This window comes from Mesoplodon densirostris, chromosome 3, assembly GCF_025265405.1.
Source record: "Mesoplodon densirostris isolate mMesDen1 chromosome 3, mMesDen1 primary haplotype, whole genome shotgun sequence".
Classification (NCBI taxonomy): Eukaryota; Metazoa; Chordata; class Mammalia; order Artiodactyla; family Ziphiidae; genus Mesoplodon; species Mesoplodon densirostris.
The window spans coordinates 108,874,259-108,901,849 of NC_082663.1; the positions used below are offsets into that span (position 1 = coordinate 108,874,259).

At 39.7% G+C, this 27,591-nt stretch overlaps 1 protein-coding gene across 1 annotated transcript in view; it reads right to left on the bottom strand.

The window, feature by feature from the left end:
• FBN2 (fibrillin 2) overlaps positions 1-18,961 on the bottom strand; it is a 230,142-nt gene extending 211,181 nt beyond the window's left edge. The window contains exons 1-4 of the mRNA XM_060093309.1: positions 18,026-18,961; positions 17,098-17,180; positions 11,496-11,594; positions 9,081-9,176 (exon numbers count right to left, since the gene is read on the bottom strand). Coding sequence (XP_059949292.1) covers positions 9,081-9,176; positions 11,496-11,594; positions 17,098-17,180; positions 18,026-18,279 — 532 coding nt within the window. The 5' untranslated portion in view covers positions 18,280-18,961. The remainder of the gene's footprint in view (positions 1-9,080; positions 9,177-11,495; positions 11,595-17,097; positions 17,181-18,025) is intronic.
• Positions 18,962-27,591: the final 8,630 nt, after the last annotated feature.

The following is a 27,591-nucleotide window of genomic DNA, read 5'->3' on the forward strand; positions in this document are numbered from 1 at the left end:
AAACCAAAAGAAAGCTGGAGTAGCAATTCTCATATCAGACAAAATAGACTTTAAAATAAAGCCTATTACAAGAGACAAAGAAGGACACTACATAATGATCAAGGGATCGATCCAAGAAGAACATATAACAATTGTAAATATTTATGCACCCAACATAGTAGCACCTCAATACATAAGGCAAATACTAACAACCATAAAAGGGGAAATTGACAGTAACACATTCATAGTAGGGGACTTTAACACCCCACTTTCACCAATGGACAGATCATCCAAAATGAAAATAAACAAGGAAACACAAACTTTAAATGATACATTAAACAAGATGAACTTAATTGATATTTATAGGACATTCCATACAAGAACAACAGAATACACATTTTTCTCAAGTGCTCATGGAACATTCTCCAGGATAGATCATATCTTGGGTCACAAATCAAGCCTTGGTAAATTTAAGAAAATTGAAATTGTATCAAGTATCTTTTCCGACCACAATGCTATAAGATTAGATATCAATTACAGGAAAAGAGCTATAAAAAATACAAACACATGGAGGCAAAGCAATACACTACTTAATAACGAAGTGATCACTGAAGAAATCAAAGAGGAAATAAAAAAGTACCTAGAAACAAATGACAATGGAGACACCACGACCCAAAACCTATGGGATGCAGCAAAAGCAGTTCTAAGAGGGAAGTTTATAGCAGTAAAATCCCACCTTAAGAAACAGGAAACATCTCGAATAAACAACCTAACCTTGCACCTAAAGCAATTAGAGAAGGAAGAACAAAAACACCCCATAGTTAGCAGAAGTAAAGAAGTCATAAAAATCAGATCAGAAATAAATGAAATCAAATGAAGGAAACGATAGCAAAGATCAATAAAACTAAAAGTTGGTTCTTTGAGAAGATAAACAAAATTGATATACCATTAGCCAGACTCATCAAGAAAAAAAGGGAGAAGACTCAAATCAATAGAATTAGAAATGAAAAAGGAGAAGTAAAAACAGACACTGCAGAAATACAAAAGATCATGGGAGATTACTACAAGCAGCTCTATGCCAGTAAAATGGACAACCTGGAAGAAATGGACAAATTCTTAGAAATACACAACCTGCCAAGACTGAATCAGGAAGAAATAGAAAATATGAACAGACCAATCACAAGCACTGAAATTGAAACAGTGATAAAATATCTTCCAACAAACAAAAGCCCAGGCAGGACCAGATGGCTTCACAGGCGAATTCTATCCAACATTTAGAGAAGAGCTGACACCTATCCTTCTCAAACTCTTCTAAAATATAGCAGAGGGAGGAACACTCCCAAACTCATTCTACGAGGCCACCATCACCTTGATACCAAAACCAGAAAAGGATGTCACAAAGAAAGAAAACTACAGGCCAATATCACTGATGAACATAGATGCAAAAATCCTCAACAAAATACTAGCAAACAGAATCCAACATCACATTAAAAGGATCATACACCATGATCAAGTGGGGTTTATTCCAGGAATGCAAGGATTCTTCAATATACGCAAATCAATCAACGTGATACACCATATTCACAAATTGGAGGAGAAAAACCATATGATCATCTCAATAGATGCAGAGAAAGCTTTCGACACAATTCAACACCCATTTATAATAAAAACCATGCAGAAAGTAGGCATAGAGGGAACTTTCCTCAAATGATAAAGGCCATATATGACAAACCCACAGCCAACATCGTCCTCAATGATGAAAAACTGAAACCATTTCCACTAAGATCAGGAACAAGACAACGTTGCCCACTCTCACCACTCTTATTCAACATAGTTTTGGAAGTTTTAGCCACAGCAATCAGAGAAGAAAAGGAAATAAAAGGAATCCAAATCAGAAAAGAAGAAGTAAAGCTGTCACTGTTTGCAGATGACATAATACTATACATAGAGAATCCTAAAGATGCCACCAGAAAACTACTAGAGCTAATCAATGCATTTGGTAAAGTAGCAGGATGCAAAATTAATGCACAGAAATCTCTGGCATTCTTATATACTAATGATGAAAAATCTGAAAGTGAAATCAAGAAAACACTCCCATTTACCACTGCAACAAAAAGAATAAAATATCTAGGAATAAACCTACCTAAGGGGACAAAAGACCTGTATGCAGAAAATTATAAGACACTGATGAAAGAAATTAAAGATGATACAAATAGATGGAGAGATATACCATGTTCTTGGATTAGAAGAATCAACATTGTGAAAATGACTCTACTACCCAAAGCAATCTACAGATTCAATGCAATCCCTATCAAGCTACCACTGGCATTTTTCACAGAGCTAGAACAAAAAATTTCACAATTTGCATGGAAACACAAAAGACCCCGAATAGCCAAAGCAATCTTGAGAACGAAAAATGGAGCTGGAGGAATCAGGCTCCCTGACTTCAGACTATACTACAAAGCTACAGTAATCAAGACAGTATGGTACTGGAACAAAAACAGAAAGATAGATCAATGGAACAGGATAGAAAGCCCAGAGATAAACCCACGCACATATGGTCACCTAATCTTTGATAAAGGAGGCAGGAATGTACAGTGGAGAAAGGACAGCCTCTTCAATAAGTGGTGCTGGGAAAACTGGACAGGGACATGTAAAAGTATGAGATTAGATCACTCTCTAACACCATACATAAAAATAAGCTCAAAATGGATAAAAGACCTAAATGTAAGGCCAGAAACTATCAAACTCTTAGAGGAAAACATAGGCAGAACATTCTATGACATAAGTCACAGCAAGATCCTTTTTGACCCACCTCCTAGAGAAATGGAAATAAAAACAAAAATAAACACATGGGACCTAATGAAACTTAAAAGCTTTTACACAGCAAAGGAAACCATAAACAAGACCAAAAGACAACCCTCAGAATGGGAGAAAATATTTGCAAATGAAGCAACTGACAAAGGCTTAATCTCAAAAATTTATAAGCAGCACATGCAGCTCAATAACAAAAAAACAAACAACCCAATCCAAAAATGGGCAGAAGACCTAAATAGACTTTTCTCCACAGAAGATATACAGACTGCCAACAAACACATGAAAGGATGCTCAACATCTTTACTCATTAGAGAAATGCAAATCAAAACTACAATGCGATATCATCCCACACCAGTCAGAATGGCCTTCATCAAAAAATCTAGAAACAATAAATGCTGGAGAGGGTGTGGAAAAAAGGGAACACTCTTGCACTGCTGGTGGGAATGTGAATTGGTACAGCCACTATGGAGAACAGTGTGGTGGTTCCTTAAGAAACTACAAATAGAGCTACCATATGACCCAGCAATCCCACTACTGGGCATATACTGTGAGAAAACCATAATTCAAAAAGAGCCATGTACCAAAATGTTCATAGCAGCCCGATTTACAATAGCCCGGAGATGGAAACAACCTAAGAGTCCATCATCGGATGAATGGATAAAGAAGGTGTGGCACATATATACAATGGAATATTAGCCATAAAAAGAAACAAAATTGAGCTATTTTTAATGAGGTGTATAGACCTAGAGTCTGTCATACAGAGTGAAGTAAGTCAGAAAGAGAAAGACAAATACTGTATGCTAACACATATATATGGAATTTAAGAAAAAAAAGTGTCATGAAGAACCTAGGGGTAAGACAGGAATAAAGACACAGACCTACTAGAGAATGGACTTGAGGATATGGGGAGGGGGGAGGGTAAGCTGTGACAAAGAGAAAGAGAGGCATGGACATATATACAGTACCAAACGTAAGGTAGATAGCTAGTGGGAAGCAGCCGCATAGCACAGGGAGATCAGCTCGGTGCTTTGTGACTGCCTAGAGGTGTGGGATAGGGAGGGTGGGAGGGAGACGCAAGAGGGAGGGGATATGGGAACATATGTATATGTATAACTGATTCATTTTGTTATAAAGCAGAAACTAACACACCTTTGTTAAGCAATTATACTCCAAAAAAAAGATGCTAAACCAGGTTAAAATGTTACAAAGAGGAAAGAAACAAAAGCCTATTTTTCTACATGAAATAATATAAATCTCTACTACTGGCACTACCTTTTTCCTTTGTCTTCCAGGTTACCCTGCTCTCCCAGTTTTCCTCCTGTCTCACTGTCTACTCTTTCTCACTCTTTGCTGGCTTCTCCTTTCTCTTCTCCACCTCAAAATGTTGGGCAGCAATCAAGGCTCTGGCTTCAGCCCACCTCTCTTCTCTACCTGCACCAACTTCCTAGTGATCTTTGTCTAGGCCTACAATTAAAAGATTAACCATATAAAAATTCAATCTATATGCTCCCGAAGTCATATCTCTATCTCTGAGCTCTCTCCTAAGAGCTGAGTTCATAGATCTTTTCACTTGGAAGTCTAACAAACTTCTTTAACTATCAAATCCAAAAGAGAACTCTTGATATCTCATGCTCTTAGCCCCACCTAACCCCAGTCCAACCCACTCCCCACTCAGTCTTTGGAATATCAGGAAATGGCATCACCATTCAGCCCAGAGCTCAACCCAAACCTTCTCGTTGTCATTATGGATCTTTGCTTTTTCTTTCAGTCTCATTCACCACACCCATTCCATCAGTACACACTTCCTTCCATAGATTCTACCTCCAATGCAAGCTTAATCCAAACACTTATCACATCCTCAGTTACTAGAGCATCATTTACCAGCACCACTGCACTAGCCTCCTAACTGGCCCCTTCATTTTCTCTCTTGCCATTTCTACAATCCAGTTTCAACACAGCAGCCAGAGTGATTTTTTTTTTTAATGTTAATCGGATTGTATCACTCCACTGCTCAAACTGCACCAATGGGTTCCCATAATATTTGGGGGATAGTCCAAATTTCTTTCCTTGGTTTATGAGGCCCTACACCTTTGTCTCTGAACTCATCCCCTGCCATTATTTCTTTCCCTCACTTCAGCCACATAAGTCTTCCTCTTGTTTCAAAAATGTATGTTCCCACCACAGGTCCTTCGTATTTGCTTTTCCCTCTTTCTAGAACACTTTTCCCATAGACCTAAAAGCACAGACTCAGGTCTGTGTTCAAAGTCACCTTCTCAGAGATTCCCCAGTTAAAAAATAGCAGAGAACTGCTTATTCTGACCCAGACTCTCTCCCCCTTACTCTCATTTATTGTTCTAGAACTTCTCATTCCCTAAATTTGTATTAGGCATTTCACTTTTCACCTACTTGTTACCTGTCTTCCCTACCAGAAGATAAGCTCTAAGAAGTTGGGCATCATCTTGCTCATCACTGGTGTACTCCCAGCACCTTGGACAATGTGGGGCATACAGTAGTTATTCAATAAATATTGCTGAAGGAAATGAAAGAGTACTTTCTAAAGAACATTTTCTACATTTCTGGGAAAACAGCTAAGCAATTTTAAGGTTTTTATAATCCTCATTTTTTGTTTGTTTGTTTGTTTTTTGCGGTACGCGGGCCTCTCACTGTTGTGGCCTCTCCCGTTGTGGAGCACAGGCTCTGGACGCGCAGGCTCAGCAGCCATGGCTCACGGGCCCAGCCGCTCCACGGCATGTGGGATCTTCCCGGACCGGGTCACGAACCCGTGTCCCCTGCATCAGCAAGCGGACTCTCAACCACTGCGCCACCAGGGAAGCCCTATAATCTTCATTTTAAAGAACATTTCCAGGACTTTTCTGGGTTCACAAGCTGACACTGTTACACCCTCCTCTTTACTCCCAGTAATACTCTCTCTATATAAGACAACTTAGAAAGCATCTTCCTTAAACCATTTCTTGAGCTGACATGTACTAGTTATCATACCATCACCTTCTTATTTGCTGGGACTAATGAATTTTTTAAATTATATAACTTTCTTGAACCAAATGTTCTATTACCCGTGAGTAAAGGTTAGGCAAGGATAGTTCCGTCCCATGAGATATCTAGAGCACAAATTTTCAGATGTATGATGGTCTTCTGGCCCAGTGCTTTTTTGCTTTCCCCTCCTGAAAAGTGTGGTGACATCAATATGGCTTGCCACAGGGGCAGAAGAACATAAAAGCACCTCCTACAGGATGGGGAAACTACTTTCCGTCACCTCATTTCCCATTTCTGTGTGAAGAGCAGGGAAGAGACATACCTACAAGAGCTCTTTCTGTAGAACTTTCAGGAAAATACATACATACATACACACACATATCCCAGACAGGTACAGCAGCTGAATTCAGGCAAAAGTGGCTAGTTTTAGGATAGGTTTGACGAAATACTCTGAAAGACCAGTTGAGGCAAAGCTCTTCCCCTGCAATTCTAAAGGAATTACAATTTTTCTCCCTAAGAAGTAAAAGGTTGAGTTTCAAGAAGCCTAACAGTGTCTCTTCTCTGGCTATTGAATTCTATAAAATAGGGATACAATCAGATCTCCTAATGTTTTTGTAGGTGTAAAAAAAGGTATAAATCTGCTTTGTTATAAATAAAATAGACAAATTATGCTGTATAGCACAGGGAACTCTACCTAATGCACTGTGGTAACCTAAATGGGAGGGAATTCCAAAAGGGAGGGGATATCTGTCTGTGTATGGCTGATTCATTTTGGTGTGCAGTGGAGGCTAACACAACATTATAAAGCAACTGTACTCCAATAAAAATAAATAAATAAATAAATAAATAAATAAATATGGTGTTCATAGTAGACTTTTTTAAATAGTTATAATCTGGAGTCCATTGTATAAAATTTGGAAAATGCTTGAATGTATGAAAAAATACAGAAAAAAAATCTTTTATGAAAAAAGGAATTTTGTTACAATCTCTGATCCACTGTTGTCCAGCTGTTTCCTGCTCTCACTTGGTCAACCCTAGCCTAAAAAAAGTTATTACATTGGCATCTCCTATTCTTGCAAAAAACTGGCCTCAGAGCACGGTGTTCTCTCAGATTCCTTAAGATTCCATTTCCCAGGCTCAATCTCAGGCTAGCTCAACAGCTTTTCCCATACCTGAGAACCACCTACACAAGGGGTCTGCAAACTATGGGCCACAGGACAGATCTGGCTCACTGCCAGTTTTTGTGCTGTCCATGAGTTAAGAAGGGTTTTTACAATTTTATGTGGTTGAAAAATCAAAAGAAGAATAATATTTTTGTGACACATGGAAATTATATGAAATTCAAATTTCAGTGTCCAGAAAGTTTTGCTGAAACACAGTCAAGCTTTTTTATTTGCATATGGTTGCTTTTGCACTACAATGGCAGAGTTGAATAGTGACACGGATCACAAAGTGTAAAATATTTACTATCTGGCCTTTACAGAAAATGTTTGTCGACTCCTGACCTTAAGAGAATATTTTTCTTTAAATCAATTCACCTGTTTATTTTAAATTATTTTAAAAGAAAACTTTATAGCACTTATAAACAGAAAGCTAAAATTACCCAAACCTGAAGGCAACCTCAAAAATAACATCAAAAGCCACAAGGAGATACCACTTTGTATCCATTAAGATTGCTACCACCAAGAAAACAGAAAAAACAATTGTTGGTGAGGATGTGGAGAAATTGGAACCCTTGTGCACTGCTGGTTCCCACCTGTAGTAAAATATAAAATGGTGTAGCCACTATTGAAAACAGTATGAAGGGCAGGTCTTCAAAAATGTAAAACAGAACTACCATATGATCCCTCGATTCCAGTTGTGGGTATATATCCAAAAGACCTGAAGCAGGGACTTGAATGGATGTTTATACACCCAGGTTCACCACAGTGTTATTCGTAACCAAAGGTGGAAGTATCTCAAGTGTCCATCAATGGACAAATAGATAAAAGCAAAATATGATATATACACAAAATGGAATATTATTCAGCCTTAAAAAGGAAGAAAATTCTGACACAAGCTACAACATAAATGAACCACGAACGCATTATGCTAAGTGAAAGAAGCCAGCCACAAAAGGACGAATACTATATGATTCCGCTTATATGTGGTACCTAGAGCTGTCAAATTCATGGAGACAGAAAGTAGAATGGTGCTTGCCAGGAGGTGGGGTGAGGGGAAATGGGGAGATGGCATTTAATGGGTACAGAGTTTCAGTCTTACAACACAAAAAATGTTCTGTGGATGGATGTTGGCGACAGTTGCACAACAATGTGAATGTACTTAATGCCACTGAACATATACTTAATAGTTAAAATGGTAAATTTTATATTATATATATATTTTATAATAATTTTAGAAGTTTTTTAGACTGCAACAAAAACAGAATAAGTTTAGTTTAAAACAAGCTAGATATTCTTGCACATCTAAGATGTGGTCTTGCTATGTTAAAATGGTTAATGAACAATTCTTAGGGAGGCCTTGATGATTAGCAGCAAACCTAGACTCTGCACCTGATGAAATGCAAACGGAGTGAAAAGGGACTTTCTTACTATTTATGATTCAACTTTCGTTAATATCATGTCCTTCTACTCATCCATACTTAAAAATATGGGGATTCCTGTAAGAGTCCCACAGTTTGGGAAACACTAACCTAAAGTATTCCCCAGTGATAAGTCAAAATATAAGAGGTATCATCCCTACATTCTTGTTAAAAGGTTGTTTTTGATTATAATAGGATATTCTCCAGTGAGTAAAGAGCTTTGCTGGATTAAAGTTCCCTCTTTCACAATGACATGATTTTTAAAAAATCACTTCACAGCCCTGTACTGTGGTATTAAATAATAAAATATATTTGAGAAAAGGACAATTTATAAGATTGGCTCTGCTAGGGTTAAGTTTGGGATATCCTAAAAAGAGAGAGAGATCACAGCGAACGTTACCATTTTTTTCAGAAAGGTATCCATGCTTTATGGAACTAGATAAAAGAAAATCAAGTAAATATTTACCTGTGATATACGTCAAATTTGATAAAGCACTAGTAATATTCAACAACATCAATACTCTAAAACAAAAATTTTTAAAGAACTGGAAAAAATTAGGTATTCAGCTATAAGGTATGTCTTTTCTACATCAAAATATGTTTAAAGGAATTTAAGATCCTTTACAAGACCTTAAGTTATGACTCAGTATCAAATGCCCACTCAATCAAATTATTTCTAATAAATCGAGTCTATCCCAATGTTGCTTACGTTGTCCACAATAAGTTCCAATATATCCTTTCTGGCACTGGCAATGGTCATCTGCACAGGTCCCACCGTTCATGCACCTAACGCTGCACTGCTGAACTGCAAAGAACAACAAAAAACATAAAATTATCGATCACTAGAATTATAGTATCTGTGAGAGTTATAAAACTATACTAAATACCCAATTAATGACAAATGTATTCTACGGAAGTAAATGTTATGACCCAAGCATACCTTTATTTATTTGTAGTAAGTATGCACACGAGCATATCTGTTACAACATATGTTATTTAGTATATATTTAAAATCTATTACACTTTCAACGTTAAAAGAAGGAAATATAAGGTGACTAGAAGTGTAAGTTCTAGGATGCAGGAAGCACTCATGTATCCATTCAGAATGCGGTGGCTGAGGCCTGGCACTGCCATCACCCAGTGCTTAAGCAACTGCTTCTCTTTCTCTCACGTCAAGTGTTTTAACAAGGTCTGCAGGTTCCACTGGAAAATATATCTCAAATCCATCTTCTCCTTTCTGTCGCCATTGATACTGTGTGGTTCAGTATCATCTCTCACCTGGACTGTTGCAGTAACCTCCTGATAGGTTCCCTAGCTTCTACTCTTACCCTCTTCAAATTCTTTCTCTGCAGAGCAGCTACAGTAATCTTTTAATAATATAAATGGCATTGCTTCATTTTCTTATTGAAACCCTTTCAATGATTCCCTGTTGGATTTGGGATATAATGCAACCCTTCCATGACCAAGGAGGCTGTGTATTATCTCCACACATTGGTAGTAACTGAAGACATATACGTAAACAAGTTCACCCAGGGTAGACAGAACTCTTGGGAATACCTAACTGTGACTGTAAGGCTAATAGAGAAGATACAGAAAGGAGACTAAGAAATAATATCAAGAAAAGGAGTATTGTGAGCCATTAATATTTTACAAGTGAAGGGAAAAGAAAGCATTTCAAGAAGATACTGATTCATGGTGCTAAATGCTTTGTGGAGCTGGAGCATCATGAGGACTGGAAAGGAGAGAAAAGTTACTGATGGAAAGGCAGCCAGTATTACTCAAGGCCAAATGAATTCAGGGATCCCCTATTAAATTACATACCATAAACTGAGGGTCAGCCAGTGATTGTTCAGCTGCCCAGGTAGAGGAATTAAGAAACTGAACTGTAAAAAAATTTCTCCAGATTTGGGTTTTTTGCTGAGGATGTAGTTGAGAAAACTAAGAGAACAGGATAATGAAGATATGGGGAATGGTATCGTCCAGGCAGTCAGACAAGGGAGGTTCAGGAAAGTAGTGGAAGAAATTTGCTAATCAGGGTAGAAAGTCTTGATGAATTCTAAATAACAGGTTTTCAAAGGTCTGGAAAATGACAGATTATTTTCACAGAAAACGAAACTAGAGCATTAATCAGAAGTTTCATCATCAGACAATGACATTTGTTATATGAATCTTGAATCTTATATTCCTCAATCAGATAGATTATCTATTACCTTTTCTTAGGGAAAATTTGTAGAGAGAAGTGTTAAAAATATACCAACTTCACACTAGTTTGAGGCAGACAAAGATTTAATTATTGAGCAATTAAATAAATAATATCTGCTTCCAACTTGCTATAAAATATTACCTTAAACACTGGCCTAAAAGATTAATTTTGGACCTTAAAGACCCAAAAACTTCTACTTAGGTCATGAAAAACACAATCTTAGCCCACTGTTATTGTGATCTTACAGAGCTGTTGGGAGTCAGTATGTGTAAAGCAAAATAGCTAATATATGTAAAACATCTGGTCAGTACACAATAAATATTTGTTGTCATCTCAATCCTCTTATCTTTTCCCTTTAGTTAACCCACAAAACAGGATATGAGCCACAGGAATTAAGCAAAGGCAAAAAACAGAGCTGAGGGTTTGAGACTACAGGCTTAGGCATCAGAATCCCTGGCTTCAAATCCATGTTACTTTGGGCTAGTTAAACTTATATGCCTCATTCTCCTTCTCTGTCAATCGGGTAATAATAGTATCTCATAATATTCATGTGAGAATTAAATAAAATGATATAGTTAAACACTTAAAACAGTACCTGCAACACGGTAAAAACCCAGTAAATTATAGCTATTACTCGCAAAGAATTACTTCTCCACTAAATCCAGGCTCTTTTACTGAATAGACACATAGCTTCTGGACCAGTATGAAATTATTTTTCTTAATGAAAATCACTCCCCCATTACCCCTTAGTTGTTGGTGGCAACAACTAAGCCACCAAAGATTTTTACTCCAAAGATTAGTACTGACCTAGTTAGTGAGGAAAATTATCATGGGGCTATATCCTCATTGAAAAGGACATTCAGTATTGACTCAAAAGCTTACGGATAATGCAGTAAATAAGGTCACATATTAAAAACGTACTTGATTTTGATCCACAGGTTGGTGATATTTGGCCGCTGGAACAAGTACACATGTTAGGACGGGAACAAAATCCATCTCCACAACTATTTCTACAAATTGCTGTAGAAAGCAAAACAGGGAAGCGAACGAACAATTAGGTAATAAACCATAGTTTACAAAATAAGAAAACTATAGTTAAAAACAATAAACCTGAAAAACTAAGATATAAAATATATGATATATTATATACAATGGAATATTACTCAGCCAAAAAAAGAAACGAAATTGAGTTAGTTGTAATGAGGTGGACGGACCTAGAGCCTGTCATACAGAATGAGGTAAGTCAGAAAGAGACAAACAAATACCATATGCTAACATATATGTATATGGAATCTAAAAAAAAAAAAAGGTTCTAACGAACCTAGAGGCAGGACAGGAGTAAAGATGCAGATGTAGAGAATGAACTTGAGGACACGAGGAGGGGGAAGGGTAAGCTGGGACGAAGTGAGAGAGTGGCATGGACATATATACACTACCAAATGTAAAATAGATAGCTAGTGGGAAGCAGCCACATAGTACAGGGAGATCAGCTGGGTGCTTTGTGACCACCTAGAGGGGTGGGATAGGGAGGGTGGGACGGAGATGCAAGAGGGAGGGGATATGGGTATATATGTATACGTATAGCTGATTCACTTTGTTATACAGCAGAAACTAACACAACATTGTAAAGCTATTATACTCTAATAAAGATGTTAAAAATGTTTTTAAATACGTGATATATAATGCCTAATTTCAGATATACAACAAAATTACCCATTGTAGACAAGCGAATAAGTCTCTTAAGTATCCCTATGATAATGTTCACACAAATGAAGCTACTTCAAGTTCCATAATCCTAATCATTCAACTCTTATCAATACAGGTCATCTTTTCCATTCAAGGGAAAGAGTTTATACTCAGAATTCACCGTGAGAAGACAGTCTTGGTCCTAGGAAGCTGGGAGGGTTGAGGAAACCTAGAGGTCCTGCATACCTTCAGAAAACACAGCCAACTCTGTAAAGGACCTTCACAGGAGACAGAGAATGTGAAATTGGCTGAGCTGGAGACTCCACGCTCTAACTACTTGGCCAAGCCCCAGGGGTTCCATGCACATTCCTTCCCAGCTGGTATCTGACCTGCCCCATCATCAATCTTTGTTCCCCTTAATAATTCTCTCTCTCCTTCCTCCAGCCTTTCTTCTCCCATTTTACCTCCACAACCTAGCCTATTCCTGCTGCTCAGAAAAGCTGCTGCGACATTTTGATGGAGGGAGAGTCAAAGCCTCCTGCAGCTATGACCTCCAAGGTATGAGGGTCATCAGAGCAAAGAATGTTAGGCTCACTGACACAGCACATACCACAGATCCTCAAAATCGGTAGCCCAGTGCCTTCAAATGGGAAGTCTCTCCCATATTTAGAGTCAGTTCATTTAGGAGCTGAGAGATTTATCTCTATATCCACAAGTGAATTCTCTGTGTGCACACAGGCAAATGCTTTAATGTTCCATGAGTGGATGCATGAAGACAGGAAGAGGAGAGTCTGGGAATGCCCTGAAAGTAGCTGTAAATATGTACGTAAATGTGTGTATGTATCTTTCGCTAGGGAGGGGGTCTCACAACTTTCAAAGAGATCTGAGCCCCTCAATATGTAATGTAAAGGGTGTGTTCTATAGAAATGAACTCAATAAATGTTGTTCTTCTCCGGATTGCCTTTTGACACCCACGTAATATGGCCATCATCTCTATTACCACTCCCTATAAACGAAAATGTCATAAGTTACAGTGTGAAGATAAAAAACAATTTTAGGCAAGAATATGGCTTCTGCCATGGAGTTGACTATTAATTCTTAAAATGTGCTAGATTTTCTGATCACCAATAACTTTCCAATGACAAATGTTTACTAAAACATTGTTTTATCTCAAAGCCCCCTTACCCTCAGTAGGCAGACATTTAGTCTAGGCTTACATTATATACAAAGTGCCCCTTCCCAGGTCCTAAACCCAAAGAAGGTCTGATGGGCCGGAGACTACTCATCCTCAGACGGATCCCTGTCATGGCCACAGGTGTACCCTGTATATCCGTGAACCCATGAGAAGCAAGAATGCTTAGGCTCTTTCTCTTCATACTCATCTCAAACTATTGTACATCTCATCTAAATATCTGTCCCTCCCACAATTACAAAAACGATGAGGCCCAGAAATACCAGAGGGGAAAGGAGAGAGGACCTGGGTGTTGGGATTTCAGTGACACTGGGAGAAGATGCATGGCACAGTGGAGAGTAAATGAATGGTATGCAAGAGGTCTGAGGTTGAGTTCCTGCTCTGCCATTGACCCACTGCAAGCTCGGAAAAAAACCCACAGCTTCTCTGGGTTTAGTTTTCTCATTGGTAAAATAAAACAAAAGGATTATACTGGAATGTTCTGATGTCTCTTCGGGTCTCAAATGCTATGATTCTGGGCCAACCCCTTCCCACTGTTATTCCACTGATCAAAATGCTCTTCATAGTATAATCTCACAACAAAAAAATTAATAAGCAAACTTTTCCATTGCTTCATGTTCTAACAAGATTTTAAAAAAACAAATGGGAAGTGAGAAAGTCAATTTTGGAAACAAATATTTGGAAGTTTGGAAGTACTTCAGTGATTTTTGCAGGCCACAATTAAGAACAATAACAACAAGACGCAGATTCAAATCAAAATGCATTAAGTTTCCAGTAGTTTGAGAAATATATTTTTATTTTAATATCTTCTCATGAAGCCTGATTAAGGCCAACCAGATTAAAATTCTAGGACTTGATCATTTTAATATCTTTCTGTAAAGAAAAAATGTTGATGTATAAATGTATAAGGAAATTAATCTTTGGTCCTCCTTTTCTATTTGTATTTCACTTATTCTCTTTTTGTAAGTTTCCTCAGAGCTTTTCTTTTGCTAAATGATGGAAATTCAATAAATATAATAAATAATTTTTATCATAAGAAAGTCATGGAATGAAAATTCTTTTTTTATTGACGTCTAGTTGATTTACAATATTAGTTTCAGGTGTATAGCACAGTGATTCAGTATTTTTGCAGATTATACTCCATTATGTTATTACAATATAATGGTTAAAATTCCCTGTGCTATACAATATATCCTTGTTGCTTATCTATTTTACACATAGTAGTTTGTATCTGTTAATCCCACACCCCTAATTTGTCCCTTCCCCACTTCTCCCTTTTGTAACCACTAGTTTTCTGTATCTATGAGTCTGTTTCTGTTTTGCACATACATTCATTTGTATTATTTTTTAGATTCCACATATAAGTGATATCATACATTTTTTTTTCTTTCTCTGTCTGACTTATTTCACTAAGCATAATTTTCTCTAGGTCCATCCACATTGCTGCAAATGGCAGAATTTCATGGAATGAAAATTCTTAATTTTGACATTATGATGGTTTCAATTTAGTTATTACCTCCATATACTACAGTTTTAAATGTCAAACTAATTGAACTAGTGAATTTAATGCAAAATATTAAGGTAAAATTTAGATGAGACCCATGCAAGAGAATATAAATGCATTACAGTCTCCCTCTCTTTTGTGCACTATTTTATAGTCTTGGGTGTTTGAATTACCTTTTAAATGTACTAATAAATATTTTTGTAGATATCTCTTGACACAAGTACTGTAAATGTTTCTTGGAGATATAAAGATCATTTCAAAGTTTATGCTTTTTATAGATTTATGATACATGTACATTCCAGTGTATTTCATAAGCACCCAAATACTTGGAGTATCAGAAATGTGGGCTACAATATTCACTGTTACTTTGAGATTTCCAAAGCTGATTTTCTAAACATGTAAAGAGCACACTGTTACTCAAAGACCAAAAATATATTTAAAGCTGACACTCAGAGGGCCATATATATACATATACTTTTTTTTTTTCCTACTGCAAATATTCTGGAAGGCTCTGTTCTCTGGAATTCCCATTCCACACTGATCCAATAAAATCTGACTTTACAGATTTTCAACACGTACCATAAACCAATCCCTTCTCCTCGGTTACTCTCCAACTCAATAATGGCAGTCACATTCATTACATTTAGTGAGTCAGACTTTCCGCAGTGCCTAAGTCACTCTCCGCTAGTATGGCAGGTGTGTGGTGAGTGACTTAGCTGTTTCAGGATTCTAGGAACCATGTAAGTTTAAAGCAGGCACAGTAACACCCTACTGGTCTGAAAAAGTAAATGCACCCCTACAAATGCCTCATGTATATGACTTATGTGCTGGAGGTAAAAGAACCCAATACCCTTCCATTCTTTTTAATAAAAGTAAAGGTTTATTTAAAATATTTATGAATCACCCTAAAGAACACAGTTGTTGCTTCCTGTTTTTGCCTCATTACTGGATATTGTGGGGTTTTTAGGGTAGAAATAATAAGAAGCTAGTATTCACAACACTTGAGATATCATGCCTTTTTAAAAACTGCACAGAAATAACATCAAGTGTCTATCTCAAACCCACAAAACCAGTAAATATAGAGTCAGAGATGCCACTACATCCTTATTATCCCTTGGCTAGTGTGGCTTGCCCTTTTTCTCTCTTCATGTGGCATAATTATCTTTTCCCTGGAGAATATCGAGGTCAATCTAAAGTCAAGACTGTCTCTAAATAAATGTGCTATGACACCTGGCTGTCCTCCCAACAAGGCAAATGTGGCTGTGCTATATAAATACACAAGAAAAGGCCAGTCACACTTCAACTTACAAATTCACAGGCATGTGAAGTAAGACATCCCATAGTCCACCACTGTGAGGCTGATAATGGTAACTAATGACTTCTCCAATTAAAACTTGGAGAGCTGGGTATACACTTTGGAAACTGAATAAAATAATCAAAACTTTTAAGGTCAGATATGCAAAACTTTTGAAGTTCTAAGACTCACACTTTGGAAATCTACTGTACACTATGAGATCTGGGATCTGGAAATCCTAAATTTCCTAAATGTCTTCCAAAAATTAAAAAAAAAAAAAGTCAAGCCATTTGGAAGAGTTCTCTCTTTTAAAATTTTTGTTAACCTGGATCAACTCTAAATCTCTGAGAGTGCTCCTTTCATATCTATGTTAGGTGACTGTTGAGATGAAACCAGAGATAATAAAGCGGTTTTGTACAGAGGCCTAAGAAAGCTTGATATTCAGAAGGCCTAAACCTCCTGCAGAGTCAAAAGGCAGATAATTTACATAATCACATTGTGGTCTTATCTGCTCTCCTTCAGGAAAAAGTGGTGTGGGTTATCTGGGGAATTGCTGTACTCCCCCTTCAGTTTGTATTAATAGACATAGAAAGATAAAACTTCCAAGTATCTTTGAAACCTTTATTATTATTGCCCTTCAACAGAGTCTACAAGTGAAGTCTAAACCGAGGCAAACTGGCTGCTACTTCCCCACCATTCAAATGGGGCCGCGCGTCCTAATTATTACTGCTATGTGGCCACCGGATTCTAAACGCAAATGTGTGTCCAAACGACTGAATGCAAGAGGTCGGCCCTGAGATGGGGCCGAGCGTGCTGCCCCAAACTGCGATCCCAGCCTAGCACTCACGGACAATGCATTGGTTTCCTCCAGGGAGCGTCTTCCATCCCGGGCAGCAGTAGGAGTGGAACCTGGATCCGCATACGTTGGGCCTGCGATAGACAAGTGAAGTAACGCACACTTAGAGAGGGGTGAGGTAATACATTAGCAGTTTTCGTAACATTTATGGGACAACCAACAGACCAAAACTACACGTCAAATTCCTGGGGCTTGGGGCTCAGACGTGGAAGTAAACGAACTAGACACTGGAATGAGGAGGGTCAGAAATGTCTAAACATTGCCTTTCATCCGCCCTCCGTTGCTACCTTTTTAAAGAGCGAAAAGAAACAGGGAAACATATAATTTGCTACTATTCTAGACTCCGGATGCAGAGAACAAAGGGAGCACTCCGTTTCAAAAATCCTTGCCCTCGTCCCCAAATCCATCCCTCCTTGATCAACTGTTACTTTGGCCCCGACATGTCAAGGATGGCGAGTCGGAAGGTGGAGCGCTCGGCTTGATGATTAGAGTGAGCTGTAAGCCCCGCACACGTCCTCAAACAAAAGGCTCGGGAGTTGCGCCCCCGACGGTGGGGAGCAGGCAGGCTTGACCAGCCCCAGCGCGGCGCGGGGCGACCTCAAGCGCGCCTTCCTTCAGGAACTTGTTCCCGCACGGTGGGCTCTGCAGGCGCTCCGCGATCCGCACCCGGGGGCCTCCGACCCACCCGCTGCCCAACCCCCCGAGGGAGTTGTTTTTTTTGGGTTTTTTTGGGGGGGGGGGGTTTGTGGTTTTTTTTGCCGGCCGAACTGCGGAGGAAAAGGGGGAGGCGCTTCTGGGAGTCTTTGGGGTCTACTGGTGGAAGGGGCCCCGGCTCTAGCCGCCAGAACTGGGTTTTGGGAGGGGGTGGGATGGAAAGCTGCCAAGCCGAGGTTTCCCCCCATGCCGCCTGCCCACCTACCCTCGGAGCACGTCCTGCTGTCCTCGCCTGCGGACGCGGCTGGCCGCCGCGACGCCCTCCTCCCGGTACTCGGGCACTGCGAACCCGCCTTCAGAGCCCGCCGCTGCGGGCCTGACCTGTTGCGGCGGCGACTGGGGCCGGGGCGGCTTGGGCGGCGGGGGCTGGGGCTGGCCGGCCGTGCCCTGCGCCCAGAGCGCCACGCAGCCCAGCCACACGAAGTAGGGCTGGAGACACAGCCGCCGCCGTCTCCCCATCGCGCGCGCTGAGAGCGCGCGGACCGTGGTCCGCTGAGAGGAAGCTCTCGAAGACAAAATCTACGCGGCCCGAAAAAAGTCAGGTCTAACAAGGCTTTCGTCGGCTCCGAGACTCCCTTGAGCTCAGGCTCCCTGCTCTAGTGGGAGTCCCGGACCGAGCGCCGGCCCGCTGACTGCCGGCGAGGCGCGAGCTCTAGAGAAGCGGGCGGCGAGGCGCGGCGGCTGAGCGGCCGGCAGCCCCGCGCGGTCCACGTTGCATCCCCCGGGCCGCTGCCCCGAGCGACTCCAGGACCGCCAGCAGGCGGGGGCGGGAAATTACAAAAGTAACCCGAGCAGCCGCGGCGTAAAGTTACAAAGAAAGCGGACCTCAAAAGAAAAAAAGGGCCTGCACGCAGCGACTCAGCGGATTCCCGTGCGCTCCGGGCACAGATCTTGGAAAGCTGAAAAAGTCACCAGAAAGAAGCCGGAAAGCAAACAAAAGTCGCCCCCCAAAGAAAAGGAGGGTCTTCTCCCGGCTCGCCCGGAGTTCCACTTGGCAGCGACGCGCCGGCGGCGGCCGAAGAGCAGGGCGGAGGTGCGCGGGACCGGGGCGAGCCGCCGGTGAGAGGGAGGGCGGGAGGCTGGACGCCGGGGAAGATGCGGCGGGCGAGGGCTAGGCGCGGGGGTTTTGAGGCCCGGCGGGGCGCTGGGCGGGCCGGCGGGCGGCGGCTGTCAGTGGGGGCTGGAGCACAGCCGTCCACACGTGGGGCGCAGCCCTGACCGAGGGGCCGGCGCAGAGTGGGCGGAGACAGAGTAAGGGGGCGATGGGGTGGGGAGGAACAAGGGGAGCCAGGGGCTGGGGGAGGGGAAGAGGAAGGAAAGGGGTAGGGTGAAGGGAGGGGAAAGGACTCAGATTGGGGAGAAGGGGGGCGATCCGGAGAGGAAGGCCAGGGTTTGGAAAAGGGGCTTGGAAAGAGGGATTGGCGAGCTTGGGTACGAGAGGAAATGAGCGGGGGATGGGGGCGAGGTTAGGGCGAGGAGAGAAGTGGGAAAGAGGAGGGAGGGCGGGGGGGCCTGGAGGAGGGGGCGAGGCGCTAGTCGACTTTGCTACCCGTCCCCCTCAATTGGCCGCTAGCTCTGTTTTGACTGCCTGTACAAAGCGAGCAGACGACGGGGGAGGGGGCAGTTAGGGACCGGATTTGGGAAAGGAGGCTGCAGCCCCTTCCCCTCCCCCTCCGCCCTCGCTGGGCCACGGACCAGGGACGAGGGTCTCTAAACGTGCCTGGCTTGGCTAGACCCGCAGCTGAACTTCCCCACCAGGCAGAGGCCACAAGGTTGAGGATGAGAACGGGTCCTCCTGCAGGGACCCAGACCCAGACCCGGGGTTGGGGGATTCTCAGTCAAGCAGGACTAGAGACTCCCTCGGGAGTTGGCTGCAACCTCCATCCGAGGAGGCCGGGCCCTCCCCATCGCCCTCCTACCCCCACCTCCCCATCGGGAGCGGCGTCAGTCTGCGGAACCCGCAGAGGGGCTGGGCGTTTCCGGATTGAAATGCGCCCTCCACCTCCAAGACCGAGCTCACGTAGCCGCGGGGAGCCTTGGCAGCTTGCAGGCGCCGCGGTCCTGGGGAGTCCGTACAGGGGGTGTGCTTCGGGGTGAGCCCTGCCAGGACTCTGCATGAGTTCGCAGCCAGAGAAGAGTTAGATCCCCAGAAGTGTGTTTGGGGGGCACGCGCATGGTGGGTAAATGGATTTGGGGGCATATCCCTGGTTCCTGTCTTAAACTTCTGATTAATGGTTAAACGCTAGCAATTGGTGCATCCACTGGCTGGCCACATGCCCTCTGGATCCGTAGAGTATCCTCTGTGCTCACCCGACTTTGGGTTCTTCCTTTGTGGCCCTGATTTCATGAGATTTCCGTGAAGCCCTAGTTGTCTCTCAGCATTTCATAATTAAAAATCTAACACCCCTGAAAACTGGGACTGGACATCCAATCATGGTTTAGGATATAGTACGAGACACCAATGTCTGGATTATTCAGGCCTAGAGAAACTTACTTTAAAGATTTATATACCTAAAGATTTTTTCCTGGCCCACATTGCCCAGATGTGCTATTTGGCAGCCAAAATTCTCTGAGAATTGGCATAGCTCCCTCTTTTTTTCCCCAATGTAGTTAGGCAAAGACTTGTAAGGTAGTATTCCTTCTTACAGTATTCTCATAAGGAAAAGTAGGCACAACATAATTTCATGTGGGACACCAATCTGTTCAAATCCAAAGAAACTAAAGACAGCAAGAGAGGTATTTGTCATGCCCTGTCCTTCAAACAAAATCATTTTAATTAAAAGAGCTAAATAAGGGCTTCCCTGGTGGTGCAGTGGTTGAGAGTCCACCTGCCGATGCAGGGGACACGGGTTCATGCCCTGGTCCGGGAAGATCCCACATGCTGCGGAGCGGCTGGGCCCGTAAGCCATGGCCGCTGAGCCTGCGCGTCCGGAGCCTGTGCTCCGCAACGGGAGAGGCCACAACAGTGAGAGGCCCGCGTACCGCAAAAAAAAAAAAAGAAAAAAAAAAGAGCTAAATAAAGTATCCCCTGGGTTAAAGCAGTGTTTTAATCATACTTTTTAAACATTTAGCCCCATTAAATGGGTTTTTATTTAATACTTAAATAGTTTTGTGGTTCATTTCTGTCTATCGTATCAAATCCAAATGCTCTAAAATTACATAGGCATTTATCCTTAGACTTACCAATTCCAAATTTAGAAATGTATTTAAAAGATAAAACAGGCAAAAAATGAAATGATGAATGCTATAGTCTGTTCATTGCAGCACTGTTTATAATGGCAAAAGATTAGAAATACAAAGTTCCCATCCACAAGAAACTGGTTGAATATGGTTTAATCCATTCGGTAGAATACTATACAGCTGTAAAAAATGAATGAGGATCTCTCTATATGCCTATGAGTGATCTCTAGAATATACAATTCAATGAAAAAGAAAAACAAACAAACAAAAAAACCAAACTGCAGATAGACTAGGTAAATCTATTGAGACAGAAAGAAGAATAAAGGTTACCAAGGGCTGAGGTGGGAGAAGGGAATGAGGAATCATTGTTTTACGGGTATAGAGTTTCCATTTAAGGTGATGAAAATGTTCTGAAAATTAATAATGTGACAATGATTGCACAATATTTTGAATGTACTTAATGCCACTGAATCGTATACTTAAATATGGCTAAAATGATAAGCTTCATGTTGTGTATATTTTACAACAATAAAAATTTTCATGTAAGGTGCAGGATATTGTATATGGTATGCTACCTTTGGGGGGCAAACGTGCACATGCATGTGTGTGTGTGTGTGTGTGTGTGTACACTTTTAAAAAATAGAAGTATAAACCATATCTAATAAAAATAGTTATCTTAGAGAAGGAAGAGGATGTGAAGGAATAGATAATGATGGAACCTCTACCTTTCCAAATATGCCTTGTTTTATAGTTCTAACTTTGGAGCCATGTGTATATCTTATATAGTTAAAAACAATGAAATTTAAAAGAGCTATGCCTAAAATCTGAAAAGAAACTAAAACAAATGAACCTGTTTATCACATTAGTGGCATAAATGGAGAGAATTATTATTTACAGTGACATTTAAATACAATATTTGGACTGTACATCTTTAGTAGGATGTAACCTAAGGATGAAATGAACAAAAAGAAGTCTGAAATTGCATTCCATGGTGGTAATGTGAGAGAGAGAGATTGGGAAGGGGGAGAGAGAAAGAGGGAGATAGATATTAGAAATCATGATTTCAGCATAAGAGAAAAGAGATGAAATATAAAATGAAAGTAAAAACACTGCAAGTTAAATTGAATTAAAATGCCAAGATGTAATCAGAACTTACATCTATCATTAAAAAATATGTATTTCCTGGTCCTACGCATTGAAAAGACCTGAAAGTAGTGACAACCCAATAGCAATAAGCACCCATTGTGCTCAGATTGTGGTCCCTAAATACCATTTCCCAGTAAAAGGAATGAGGGCTCCTTTGGGTAGGTGGCTGATTTCAGGTCTGGGGCAGGAACTATGTAAAATGAGTCTGGATTATCTATTTTGTCATATTTGAAAGCAAGGAAATTATCAAACAATTTTGGGTCATATCAAAAGGAAACAGGACCTAACTTGAAAAAGGTTCCACTGACGAAAGATGGGAAAACCCAAACATCACAAAGAAAAATGACTGCAAAGGACTGAAATATATGAAATGTGTAAATATTCAAGAATTACAAATGATACTTTAAACAAAAATTAATTGGTCACTTTGGAGATTGTTAGGGCGCAGCTTATTCTAGAAACATTGATAAATAAAATAATCAAACATTTATTTTGCTTTTGCTGGATAGACTCAGAGGAAGTATTTTTTAAAAAAATTACAGTTGTAAACACAGGAATGATAGAATTTTAAAAAATCACAACTTTGCAAACTCTAATGAAATAATGGATCCAGGCAAGAGTTATTAATGGCTACTAAAACTGTAAAGTCAAGTATTCTCGATTGGGGGCCATCTTCTCTCTGGAGGACATTTGGCAACATCTGGAGACATTTTTTACTGTCACAATAAGATGGTGTGTATGGGGCAAGAGTGTTGAGGGTATCAGGGATCCTACTAAATATCCTACAGTGCATAGGACAGTCCCCCATAACAAAGTATTATCTGGTCCAAAATAGCAATTTATTTGAGAACCCTCGCATTAGATGAACAGTCAGTGGGGACCTTTTTAATGAATGATTCAAGCTGTTACCCCCAGAACCTAGTGATTATTACTAACTTCTAAAAAATAGGATAATCAGACATTATGTGTCTGCTTAAGTGGTACAACTAGAGGCACACAGAACTTCCTGTGAAATATCTTTGTCAAAAAAAATTGAACCTAAATGTAATCATAACTTTATATTTAATAATATAAATTTTCAGTTTCTAGGAACTATGGAGGGCAGTAAAACACATTAAAAGATACCTCAAGAATACAGTCAACCAGATCTAGAATGTGGGAAATACCACAGGACCAAAGTTTTTCAAATAGATGACGTGAGTATAGAAAAGGTGGGGGGGAGCTCTTTTGATCCAACAATCACATGCAATGTTTGTACCTTATCTGAGATTGTTATTTGAACACAGGTGTAAAACAAAATTTTGAGGCAGTATGCGGGGGTGGGGGTGAAAGCTGATTATTAGCTAGTAAAAATTTATTTTCAATTTTAGGGAGTGTGAAAATGATATCATGGTTATATTTTTTAATAATATTTTCTGATACTGACTAAATTCTTTATGGGTGAAATGATATGATGCCTGGGATTTGACATAAAATACCACAGGAAAAACACAGGCAGCATTCTAAAAAGATGGAGTAGATGTACTTTCCTCTATTCCTCTTGCTCAGTATACTTAGCTGAACATCCTGGACATTATGTATAGAAAAAAAGAGTAAGAAGACTCTGATCAGTGGAGAGAAGATGGCAGACTGGCCAGGGACCTGAGTCACAACATGGAAGTGAATTTCTTGGGTTTTTTTGTTTTTTGTTTTTTTTGCTTCATACATTGTGGACTGGGTGCTGGAGTAGGTGACAACCTGGAAATGCCAACTGGCACAGACCAAAAAAAAGCGTCCAAGAAAACCCTGAATTCTCTAGCCAAAGGACAGGAAAGAGGCATACTAGCCAGCCAGAAAACTTGTAGATGATAACTGCTCTATAACCAGCCAAACATCACAGAAAAAAAAAAAAAAAAATGTGGTCACCCGCAACCAGCAAAGGCCAAGTGAAGACTTTAAACTTTCATCCTTGCCAGGCTGTAACAAGGTGTCCTTCCCCAGAGTAGTGTCAGAGAAGGCCAAATAATGGGCCACTCCATCCCCCTGCTGCCCCCACGGTGCCAGTGGAGAACCTGGACTTCCACTCCCACCTAACAGTAATGAAGTGCCCCTGTCTGCTGGGATGGTATCAGAGGAGTCCTAATAGAGAGTCAGGACCCTTATCATTGCCCATCCCCACGGGAAGCCAAGGAGAGCCATGTGGGGAGCAATAATAAAGCATGTCTCTCCCTCCCAGCCAGGGTGGTATAGCAGAAATTTAGTGGGGAGCTAGTACTCCCACCCCTGCCCAGCAATAGCAAAGTGCTCCTCACACTTCAACTGCGTCAAGGGAGGCAGAACATGGACTTCTCCTGCCATCTAATAGTAATGAGGCAGCACCCTTCTCTTTTCACCCCCAACCCTGTACAGTATCAGAAAAGGTTGCTAAAACAGATGACTTAAATAAGATCCAAAGTATCATAACACCCAAAATGTCCAGGATTCAATTGAAAATTACTCCTCATACCAAGGACCAGGAAAATCTCAATGTAAATGAGAAAAGAAAAGTAATACTCACCAATGCTGAGATGATGCACGTGTTAGAATTTTCCGACCATGGCTTTAAAGCAGACATGATAAAAATGTTTCAAAGAGCATTTGTGAACATGCTTGAAACAAAGGAAAAAGAAAAAAAGAAAGACTCAACAAAGAAATAGAAGATATAATGAAGAACTAAAAGGAAATTTTATGTGAAAAATTCAATAATTAAAATTTAAAAGCTTAATAAATGGGTTAACAGCAAAATGGAGAGGACAGAGGAAAGAATCAATGAACTTGAAGGTGGAATAATAGAAATTACCCAAACTGAACAAAAAGAGAAACTAGATTGGAAAAACAAACAACCAGAGTTTCAGGTTCCTGTGAGACTATAACAAAAATATTTAACATTTTGTCATCAGAATCTGGAAGAGGAGTGTAGAGCTTCTAAGAAACTACTTGAAGAAATAATGGCTGAATATTTGCCAAATTTAGCAAAAGACAAACATACAGATTCAAGAAGCTGAATAAATCTTAAACAGTATAAACGCAAAGGAATCCACATCAAGATTTCTCACAGTCAGACTCATGAAAATAAAAGACAAAGAAAGCAGCAAGAGAAATGACACCTTACTGATAGGCGAAAACAATTCAAATGACAGCAAGTCTCTCATCAGAAACCATGGAGGTCAGAAGGAAGTGTCACACATTTCTCGAGTGCTGAAAGAAAAGAATTGTCAATGCAGTTCTATCCCCAGTGACAATATTTTTCAGAAAGAAAGGGAAATCAAGATGTCAGATTAAGGAAACAAAAAGGAGTTGTCTCCAGCAGAGTGGGGATGTCCCCTCTCACCACTCCTGTTCAATATTGTACTGGAATAAGAGAAGAGAAGGAAATAAAAGTTATACAAATTGGGAAGGAAGAAATAAAACTGTCCTTATTTGCAGATGACATAATTGTCTATCTAGAAAATTCTGAAGAATCAACAAAAATCTCCTGGAACTAATACATAGTTATAGTAAGTTTGCAGGATACAAGGTCAATATAGACAATTTGGTTGCTTTCCTGTATATCAATAAATTATTGGCAAAAAAATTAGATATACATCTAACAAAATATGTACAAGATCTATATGAGGGAAACTACACAACTCTGAAGAAAGAAAAGAAGATTTAAATAAGTGGAGAGATATTCCTTGTTCATGGATAAAAAGACTCAATACTGTTAAGATGTCAGTTTGTCTCGACTTGATTTACAGGTTCAACACAATGCCAATTAAAATACCAGCAAGTTATTTTGTAGATATTGACAAACTGATTCTAAAGATTATATGAAGAAGCAAAATACCCATAATATCCTACAAAATACTGAAGAATAGTCAGAGGATTGACACTACCCAACTTCAAGACTTACTATAAAAGCTATGGTAATCAAGATGGTGTGGTTATTGGATACATGGGTGTTTGTTATATTTCTGTCTCTAATTTTGTATATATTTGAAGGTTTTCATAGTGAAAAATTTTTTTAATGCTACATACTTGTTCCTGAGAGCCTTTTTCAACTGCCCTTTTCTCTATGTTTTGTCCCTTCCCCTAATAACCAAAACTTTATCTACACTCTAGGTTTTATCAGTTTTCCTGATTTTCTGTTTCTTAAATAAGAAATTTCTGCTTTAATCATTATTATCTTATTTATGTTTTCCTTGAAAAAATGCATGATTTAATTTTGTAGTTTTTATTCAGATTTATTAGTCCAGTGCTTAATTTATTTGTTTAGATTCCTTTTTAATTGCTTAAATGTGTAAAACTATGAGTGCTCAACTTCAGATAATCCCTAAATTTTTTGATATAGGATGTATTCATTATCTGTATTTTATAAATTTTCTTCATTTTTCCTTCTGAATTTGAAGTATTTAAGAGAAAGGCACATACTTTTCTGTGGCTAGATATTTTTCTATTTATGATTATTATTTTCTAGTTTTATTGTAGTGTATTCATGGATCATGGTCTCTTCTTCATGTATTTGTGTATATATTTGGAAATGATCTGTGTTCTTTATATAGCACTGGTTTTGTAAATTTTCCATGGAAAGAAATGTTAAATTTTCCATGAAAAGAAGGTATATATCTTTCATGTTGTAGAGTTTGAGGCATATCTGTTAGCTGGAGTATAATTATATTATTAAAATTCTCTGTATGCTTATTTTGATGTGTAGTTGGTCTGTCATAAGCCTACAGGAGCAAGTTAAAATCTGCTGCTAATACTGTGTTTCTATCCACTCCTTGTTTTCCTGCAGTTTGTGTTTTCATCTCTTATTATAAATGTACACATTTATGGCAGCTCTATTCTCATTGTAAACTGTATACCTCATACCTATAAAATGGACCTCTACCTTATCTAACATTTGTTTTGGATTTAGTCTTGGTGATACTGATACTTTCAATGAAGATTTTTTTTTTGTTACGACATATTTGCCTATCATGTCTTGTTTTCCCATATAATCTGAATCTTTTAGCTCTGGATGCTTCTTGTGTATTCAACAGATTGTTTGGTATTTTTAAAAATCAAATCTGATCATCTTTGTGTGAATATATCCTTTTTACATTCGATGTCAAAACAAATATATTTTGTTTTAATTTTTTCATCTAATTTTATGTTTTAGTTTTGTTTCAAATGCTTCCCTTGTCTTTTGCCTTCTTGTGCATGGATTTTCTTTCTGTTACTTGGGTTAAATGTATGCAGTGTGTACTTTCCTTGTCATAATTTGGAAGGATTATATCCTCTTTTTAGATATTGCCAGTGAAACATTTGTAAGTTTATATATTTTATCTAACCACTACCTCTTGATATAGCAACTTTAGACAACATTTGTTGATGTTCCCTGTGAAATTTTAGATAATTAGCACACTGCACTTTCTCCTAACTCTTTTCTCTTTCTCACTTTCTGCT